This window comes from Ptychodera flava, chromosome 5 (assembly GCF_041260155.1).
Source record: "Ptychodera flava strain L36383 chromosome 5, AS_Pfla_20210202, whole genome shotgun sequence".
In the NCBI taxonomy this organism is placed as follows: Eukaryota; Metazoa; Hemichordata; class Enteropneusta; family Ptychoderidae; genus Ptychodera; species Ptychodera flava.
Window position 1 is genome coordinate 25,501,304 of NC_091932.1, and position 9,983 is coordinate 25,511,286.

The window sequence follows — 9,983 nt, forward strand, 5'->3', positions numbered from 1 at the left end:
AGCAGTCTCAGTGCTATTGTTGGCACGATATGCACTCTGACATCTTGTGAAAAGCTGATACCTGTTGAGATGATCGTACAACTGTTGGGCAACTATACGCTCAAGAACTTTTGATAGGAAAGGTAAGTTGGACACTGGTCTGTAGTTCTTCAAGATATTCTGATATATATATATATATATATATATATATATATATATATATATATATATATATATATATATATATATATATATATATATATATATATATAGTCAACTAAACCCGGACCCTAGTTCATATTATCCAATCAACAACAAAGGAAAGAATGATTATCGTACTATTTGAGTTGCAGTTTATGTTGAGGTTTATTTCACTACACACTTATGGTGATAAAAAAGTTTACAATGATTAGCCGGCAGTAATGTTTAAACAGAACAGAAACTCTAGAAACGCCTCTATTCAAGTTCATATCATTCACACGTGTTGTATTGACAGACACTGTCCAGAATTGTTCAGAGTTCAGAGTCCACATCGATCCTGTTGCTTCCAGTTCGGGCGGGAAACTGATTCACACAAAACGTCCTCCAGACAGTTCTCCTTTGGGATTTACTCATTAGCAGTCCAAACGCTTCCGTCAATGGGTTTGTATATCGGAAACTAGAAGTTCATAGGCCATGCAAAAAGAAAGAGCATAAGCTCTTGAATCAGCAGATCGTGATATCAGCTGGATCTTACTAATCCATGGCATAGCAATGCCATTCTAGTCACTATGTCAAGGTGAACAAATTCAATTTAATGTCAAATTATTGGTATTCAAGAATCAAAACAAAAAGTACAAAACTACTAAACAAATCAATCTAATACTGTGTAAGCTTGAGATTCAGAATGGCTCACAGTCCAATTGGGAAAGCACATGGTCCTTCCAATACATCTCACAAAGGGTGTGGTCTCAAACTTCAAAAAATACACTATGAAAACACGTTACAAATCCAGTATTGCAACAAATGTGAAAACCTACCTAAAAGTTTATAAGCTATGCAAAAAGACCAACCACGTCGTCTTGGTTACTGGCAGGAAGAACTAATTCGATTCGACCGAGTCTCTGCCCGCAAAAGCACCACTCCACGCAGTATCTGTCTGCTCGCAGTGCATTGTGGGAGATAACGGTAAATCAAGGAATTCCATCTGATTACTCAACTGTCAGATGGGATGGAAGATCAAATCACGTGACTTACTTCGTAACCGGGGTTACACACACACACACACACACACACACACACACACACACACACACACACACACACACACACATATATATATATATATATATATATATTTTTATATATATATATACTTATATATATATATATATTTATATATATATATATATATATATATATATATATATATGAATGAATGGACTTGATCAAAGTTGAAGAAAATTATATACTGAAACACGGGAGCATTTTCAGTTCTTATTTGTGTTCATTTCAAGTTGCTACCACATGTATCAATCAACACTGTAAATTAAGGGACCTGTTTTAGGCATATTCCTATTTTACCACACATCATAAGAAAAACACTGCTGGACAGAATTGTCCCGAGGTTATCGTTCGCCCAGTTAAAGCTATGAATTCGTTTCTACGCTTCGATAAAGTTTGTATGTGCGATGTGTGATAGTGAGCATGCGTGCGTGAGTGCTTCACGAACTCAACAACGTGTGGAGCGGTCTCAGTCAGAAAACTGTAACAACTTAGCCGGCTATTGAACCACTCTTTTTTGGGAGTGGAGATTTAGCCGAGCGGTTCTCTCTGTGGCCTCTCCGCTAGGCGACTGATGCCGTATGTTGTGGGTTCGAACCCGATTGAAAACTAGCCGTATTTCCATAGATCCGACCGGTCTATACAGAAGGTAAAAAATTACATCACAATGTCGGGTATGTGTTGTGTCGGGATTGTCTCAGAAGACAAGACAGCTGGTTGGAGAAGACCCTAATCAAGGTGTTAATAGCTCTTCATAGTGACATGGCAGTGACCCATCACTACAAAGAGTTTATGTATCGCACAGGTCAGAACCTACCGGCCACGCTTCGTATGACCGATCTGGCATGAGCTCACGTCCAATAAGAACTACGTATTACTGTTAGGGTACTTCAAACGTTGATACAAACTAGTTTGTATATCAGCACACTTTAAGGAGAAGGAAAAGGAGAAGTCCGCTTTTTCTCGAACACAACTAATGAAAATGTCTTCAAAGGTCCAGCTTCTGTCTCTTCAAAAACGTTAACTTTACACGTGGTTGTAATACAACCGCCAACACAGCCAAATGTTTACATAATTTAAAATGGGGTTACAACGGTTTGTCAATATCACGCGAGACACTGCCACAGTAAAAATAGAGTCTCGTGATGTTGACACAACGTGGCTGCAATTAAGTGTTAAGTAAATAGAAGGGAAACTATTAGCAGCGACACATCATACCGCCCTCCGCCCTACAGCGGTAGCGCGTACAATATTCATAGAGAAAAAACGCAAAATGTTCAAAAATAAATCAAGTCATCCATTTACCCTCTAAATCACAGATCTAGAGTCATAGACTATTACCTGGTTTGGTGCAAATGAGTCTTTATAAACTATCTACCACGAAACTAAAAATCGACCTGCCCCTGATAAAAGCAATACAGAAATAGCATTAAAAGGCAGTAAGTAACAAGAGACAGCTGAAAATCAGTTCTAAACATGAGTATGAGAGAGGGTGGCTGAAAAACACCAGCAGCTCCCGTTACGACGATATACTGTGAGCAAAAAGGCGGCAGGAAATTAGGTCGTGTTGAGGTCAACGCTGATTGGTTGCAAGTGGGGTCATGTGACCGTCTACGAAAGCGCAATTTAAACATTGCTCAAAGAGCCAGCACTTTACCGTCCCCAGTGTATGAAAATCAAACGCTTTTCACAATCAATTTGATATAAAAATTGATATATCGCAAAGGTTGCCACTGGAGCTTACGTCGTAGCATGGTGTACACGACGGTTTTGTGTGCTAGTGTCACAATTGACTGTAAGTATGTCACTGAACCTTTAAATCACCCGATGATGCAGCCTTAATGAACTGGTCGGTGAACAAGTATAGTGTCCTGTTAAAATCAATCAGTCCATATTGAATCTAAATACTGAGTGCTACGATAAAATATAAATAAACATGTGAAACGCTCATTCATTTTTTAGTATCAGTGCGCTGGCTACATCGTGTCAACAATAAAACGCGAACATGCACGAAAATAATTGACTTGTGTCAGAATGGACGAACTTTATTCGTGATATCTAATCAAATGATGTCTACCCTAGATCTAAACAATATTGATGACGTCAAACATAGGCACCTGTACATAAATCATAAATCGATATTCAAAACGACCTCATTTTATATCAGACTTTATCAGACTTTACATGTTTTAACTATATTGCAACACAATCAAAATAACCACGAGTGTTATACAATTAACACATAATAGTTACATTAATTTATGCATGTTCTCAGTGCAGATATCTTGTTATACAAAAGTTTCCCTTGTTAGAAGTAATTTGGTAGAAACTCTTACACATACCAGCCATGCTTAACGCCTGTGATGAAATGAGCTCGTCTTGAGAATTATTGAAGTAGTAGCGGCGAGAAAAACATCACCTTTATAATGTCTGTACTGTGCATGAATCACGGCAACGGAGTTTCTACAGCACTTAACCTTATCTTCTAGTACGCGACTCGCGAACGTGCTTGGAGCGAGCGACATTGCGCCTAAAATCCACCTCAGGGCCTGGGGTTACCAGATATAAATCAGACAGGAACTTGCAACGGAAGCCCCGTTCTACTGGTCCGTTATTCATCCTGTTACACTTCCTTCTACTTTTGATTCATCATTTATGCAGGGTATAAAATCTCACCCGCCAAGGAAACCTATTACATTATTGGTCTTAAATGCGCTTGGCGTTTATACCTACGAAGTGAAATCGTTCTTGAAAATGTCAAAATGACGTGGTGGAGAATCCTGGTATTTTAAATATGGCCAATGAAGTCATCGAGTGACGAAACAAGGATAGCCGGATGATGGCCAATGAAGTCATCGAGTGACGAAACAAGGATAACCGGATGATGGCCACTGAAGTCATCGAGTGACCGGATGATGGCTTCATACACCAGAGCCTTAGCCTGTAAAGGAATAATTCATTACTATTAGGTTAGTTTCGGTAAAGAAAAGGGGGGCAGTGAGATATTTTGCTTTTGCAGAGCTTTCAGTAAACTTATCAGATAACATTGCAAACTTACTTTGCTTGAGACACACACTTACAGCATAGTATGTGACCCCAAACAATATAGCATTTCCTGTTTACAGGCTAAAAGTTTGGTAACCGTGTTTTGGCCGGCATCATACCATAACAGTGGAAAGCTCGACAAGACTGAACTGAACATGTAAAATATCAACACGATTCAAACTTGCAAAAAATGAAATTTGATAAGCAAAATATTAATAATACAAGTACAGCTTGATGCAATCTTCATCTAAAGTTACTGTCCGAAAGTAATGATGCATTTACATCTAATACTGACATTTAGAGTTTGAAATAATTCAATACTCAAAAATCAGCTGAGCTTAATTATTGAGACCATATACTCATCAAAACACTTTTTAATATTTCTATCGTCACTTGGGGACTAGTGAACCATATTACTGTATGTCAGCATAGTCGCAAGATTGTATTGAAAAAACTTAGGTTGTAAGGTGGTTCCTATGTTAAACACAAGTAAAATGGATGACCAACTATTGCATATTGAATGGTTTATCTCTGCGTTGTAGTTTCCTAAGAGGAATTGACACCACTACAGGTTGTCTCACCTGTGTTGAAAAAGGGCATCTTTATAAGTTCAGGTGTCTTTTGAGATGAGCATAATGGGGTGATAAACAGTTGGAGGTGCGCCAAGCTGTGATGTTTTGATCGCGAAATACTTACGCGGTTACGTAATAATGAGATCATCACTGGTCAGATTCTGTGTATCAAACCAATTTGAAACAAAATGAGATGGCCAAACTAGGCATGTCCTAACGTATTTGGTTAATTTTTCATTGATTTATCAAGACATGTTTTGTCATTAAGAGTTTGTACATGATACGCTTATCATGGTTTCAACTTATTTTTAGCTTCTCTGACGTCATACTTGTCAGTATTGTCGCTACTTAAAGCACGTGTCTAATAAATAACTTTTTGATTGACAAGCACATTCAATACTATTCAAAGAAAGAAATAAACATAATCAATATACACCTTCAAATACGAAAAATTGGGATTGAAATCATGATGCTTTTTATGGTAAATTATTTACACTATTCCATAATAATGAGGCCATGACTGGGTAGATTCTGCGCATCGCCCTAAACTGAATGAAGTGTCGAAAAAAGGCATGTCCTAACGTATATTTGTTTAATTCAGTGTTTTATCATGAGTGGCTTTGTTATTTTAAGTTTATACACAATACGCCTATCATGTTTTGCACTTATTTTTAGCTACTTTGACGTCATACCTGTCAGCGCTGCCGCTTTGCAAAACACCGGCCTAATAAATAACTTTTTGTTTGAAAGACTCTTTCAATATCATTCAGATATATATATATATATATATATATATATATATATATATATATATATATATATATATATATATATATATATATATATATGACAAACATCTATGTGAACATATAAGCCAATTAGGTTGACATTAGATATAACATCTCCCATTCCATTCCTCTACCCGATTAATCTAATATTGTCACGTGGGAGTGGTATAGGTTCGTTTGTTTGTTTGTTTGTTGCAAGTCTAGTTTGGATGTAAATCAGGTAACCCCTGAACCCCTACGTCATTGTAACTTTAGATATATAACAAAATCCGTTAAAGCTAGTTCCTGAGATTTGATGTTGTCTTGCCAAAGGTAAGGTGATTCATTGAGCAGAACAATTACTTTGGTATATAGTAGGAGAACTTTACTGGTAAGTATGCAAAATTCCTATCCATTTCATTATGATTCATATCAACCATTGCTCCACATTGTACAGTATATACACTTAATATATATATATTAATGTGCTGGTGTAATCATAGCTATGTCTAGATGAGTATCCCACTGCAGCTAAATCGATATCGTTGTTGTACTTAAATCAAAAGACGAGCATCGAAACTTTGTACCATGAAACAGAGTTGTTACCCATGTCGCCGTATAATTTATGCATACGACCAATGTGAGACGTACGCAATTCTATTATTTAGAGCTACGCCGCACTATATATGTCGCAGACACAAAACCATCTGTCATGCACATAGCGGTTTTAAACCCTTGACCATTGACTGGAAAATGACTGCTCCTGAATCCCATCGTAATACAAAAAGTTTGCATGTACTTAAACGCAATCAAAGGGGATTTCAGATCTAGCTTGTATGTCATTGCACACATGTGTGCACGTTTTATCCATTTAGGGATAAGTCTACCATTTTGTACTGGCTGAGCATGTTTTCACCCGATTACTGGTAAATAGCTTCATGTATCATTGCATCATGTCATGACTCATTTGCGAACAACGCTGACAGCAAAATGGACAAATCAAGTTTAAAGTACAGACGCTTACCAATTTGTAAATTTGTATATTGTGGGTGGATGAGTCTCACAAATCGCTTCTCCATCTGAATTACGTCAAACACCTTAACCTCATTTATTGACCTCTGGTAAGGCCTAACAACCAAAATATCTCGTGTGTGACAAAGTATCACATTAAGTCAATGAACGCCTAAGTTTGAAAAAAAACCCAACAAATTTGTGATCACTGTGGTTGAGGATAAGGTAATGAATTAAATTTATCGCATGTTCTCGTATAGGTATGTCATAGGAAGCGACTCGTGAAACTGAGGGGTATGACAAAGTTACTGAAAGGAATTGACAGAAACCAAAAATGGCACAAGTAAGATAGAGATACAAAGACGAGCAATGTCGACATAAAGGGAGATAATATCCTAAAACCTTTGATAGCAATAGGTAAACGAAGCAAGTATAGTTCAGGCGCATTGCGCACAGGAATAGTAGATGAACAACGAAGTAACAGTAGTTACCTAGTTCTACTGGAATAAAATGATCCTTTGTGTTATCAACTTATTATGGTGTGAAGTATTTTGGTATTCATAAATGTTAAAAAATCTATGAAAGTTGAAATATGTTTGTTGCTAGAAGAGGGGCAGTCATCGATATTTTAAAATAGTTCGACCTGGAAAAAGTTATTGTTTCAAGGTCTTTTACTTTGGATCAGTATTCATCTAATAGATAAGGTGACATTTCTCAATTTTAGTCAGTGGAAATCTATGAAAGTTGAAATATGTTTGTTGCCTAGAAGAGGGGCAGTCATCGATATTTTAAAATAGTTCGACCTGGAAAACGTTATTGTTTCAAGGTCTTTTACTTTGGATCAGTGTTCATCTAATAGATAAGGTGACATTTCTCAATTTTAGTCATATGTATGTGTTCATCAAATGTCAAACTGACTGGTGAATTTCCGTGTAATAGGTGATATGGACAAAGCTTCCGCGTCCAAAATACGGGAAAAGTTCAACACATATGATGAAGATGGTGATGGTTCCATCACCATAGCTGAACTCAAGAATGGCTTGAAGAAAGATGGCATACCCTGCAATGATGATGCTGAGCTCGATCAGCTGATGAAGATAATTGACACCGATGGTGATGAGCGAATCGACTTCGCGGAGTTCACTGTATTCTACATGCAGAAAATGATCGATCCCGGACAAGAGGGAGTGAAGAAAGCAAATCTATTTGCTATCAAAAAGCAAAGTGAGTAAATGAAACTACGTAATGCATTTAACTACCTGACACTGTGCTCATACATGTAAGCATAAGGCCAAAAAGTACACCTGTTTCTGATAGTGTGTCTTCAAAGAATCACAAAGTCACCGGCTGTTCCCTTTAACCATTTTTTTCAAAATTACCAATTTTCCTGCATTCCATTGCTCAATAGCTAGCATAATATGTCTTTGACTTCGCACAGGAGTTAGGGTAGCCAATCGTTTAGGACGAAACATAACTGAGGTATTCTTACCGAAAGACTACTCACTCTTGATGAAAGGGGCTATGCTATCTAAAGCTACAAATAATGTGCATCCTCCCCAAGGAAAATATTTGTTTAACTAAAGTATAAACTCACAAAGGTCTTGTGTACGGAGGGAGGTCGAAATGACAGTAGAAAAGCTATAAACAGTGTCTTCAGTGTAGAGGCACATACTTGCATCTCCCTAGAGCTTTTGGCTATAAATGGCACTTAAGTTTGAGGTAAGACAAGGCAATCGGTTTGCCTGTTTAAAAATTATCCAACTCTGTCACCCTGCATGTCTCCGTAGTGCTAACATGGCCATGTCTCGAGTCAATGTGTGACCTCATGGCTCTGCACAGCGTAGCGGAGTGTTCATTTTCCGTTTCCTTCTTATTTCAGTAAGTTAATTTCTCTGTCTCATACTTTCAAATCTTCACATAGCTTTCAATCAAAAGCCTGTCCTGCAAGTGCCTGGGATCTAGTGAAAGCTATGCTATTTCCAAAGGAGAACTAAATCTTGGCTCCAAAAACATTTCCTGCTTTTGACATATGGAAAATAATGCGACCTCCATGATGTCACGATTCTGAGTATTTGATATACCACTCACGAAATTTCAGATTACCGTGTTTTGCTACCATTTGTCAGTTAATTGAGACAGAAATCACCTCTTTTTACGGACACATACAGAAACACAACCAAGGTGCAGTATGTGTTCTCAGTATAGTGCTGGAGGTATATAAATATATCCAACCTCTACCAACCATTTCGATTCATGACCTAAAATACACAAAAATAACTGGGAAGCATATTTCTAAAAATGGAACAGTAAAATATTTGTTCGGTAAAATTCTCAAACTAAAATGGTTGGGAACCATAAATAAGAAAAGCGTGTCACAGCATCACGTTTGCCAAGTGTCAGAGACCACAAATAAGTTTTCTTCTTTTCAGGAAGAAATATGAAAATATCCTCTTTTCGCAACACAACTGAAAAAATGACTGAGGCCTAAGTTCTTTTTAATACGTGTATTATACGCTCCCCTTACCACAAATGAAAAGAAAACGTCGCCACTGTCAAAACCGCTCGGCTAAATCCCCACCATTGAAAAACAGCCGTCCAATACTCGAGGTAAGTTGTCACAATTTTTTCCGACTGCAACCCCCGACCAACACGCTGTAGACTTCATAAAACACTCGGACATATCACACATCGCACACAGAGGGATGATAACTCATTTTGTTTGAACAGTAAATTTTCACATCATCTTTCTTGTCATTGCAGTTCCAAACCAAACGGAGTTAAAAGAGAGGTTTAGTAAAGTTGATACAGACGGTAACGGTTCAATCTCCGTCGACGAACTCAAGGAAGCATTCGGTTCTAGCGACGACGCTGAATGGCAAAACTTTATGAAACTCGCAGATGAAGATGGAGATGGTGAAATCAGTTTTGATGAGTACGTAGTTGCCATGATGAAGTTGCATCTGAAAGACTGAAGAAATAAATTTTCCTTTTTATAAACTTTCGAACAAAATCTATTTTTTGTATATCTTTTTATCATTGATTTCAACTTTCCTGCACCAACGTCTTCACCATGTACAAACTCTTGACTTCATATTGAAAATAATCAAACAAACTAATAAAAATGTAAGTGTATTCATGGAATAATTTGAATAAATCTTAACTGAGTTAGTGAAAACCCATTTACGGACACCTGTATGTATTTTATGTGTGTATAATTAAGTATGTATCATAACGTAATATATATATATATATATATATATATATATATATATATATATATATATATATATATATATATATATATATGGGTATGTATATATCGATATATGCATATGTCTGTCTGTAT

The 9,983-nt window shown here is 37.0% G+C and overlaps 1 protein-coding gene across 1 annotated transcript; it reads left to right on the top strand.

Moving 5' to 3' along the window:
* Positions 1 to 5,912: 5,912 nt before the first annotated feature.
* LOC139132569 (uncharacterized) lies at positions 5,913 to 9,775 on the top strand. Its single transcript, XM_070698866.1, has 3 exons — positions 5,913 to 6,017; positions 7,577 to 7,861; positions 9,398 to 9,775. The coding sequence occupies exons 2-3, from the start codon at positions 7,582 to 7,584 to the stop codon at positions 9,607 to 9,609; spliced, it is 492 nt and encodes a 163-aa protein (XP_070554967.1). The 5' UTR covers positions 5,913 to 6,017; positions 7,577 to 7,581; the 3' UTR covers positions 9,610 to 9,775.
* Positions 9,776 to 9,983: the final 208 nt, after the last annotated feature.

Bases quoted from the DNA above. Each gene is read 5' to 3' on its own strand.
- LOC139132569 (XM_070698866.1), top strand. From the start codon at position 7,582: ATGGACAAAGCTTCCGCGTCCAAAATACGGGAAAAGTTCAACACATAT. The intron at 7,862-9,397 runs GTGAGTAAATGA...TTGTCATTGCAG, and splicing joins ATTTGCTATCAAAAAGCAAA to TTCCAAACCAAACGGAGTTA.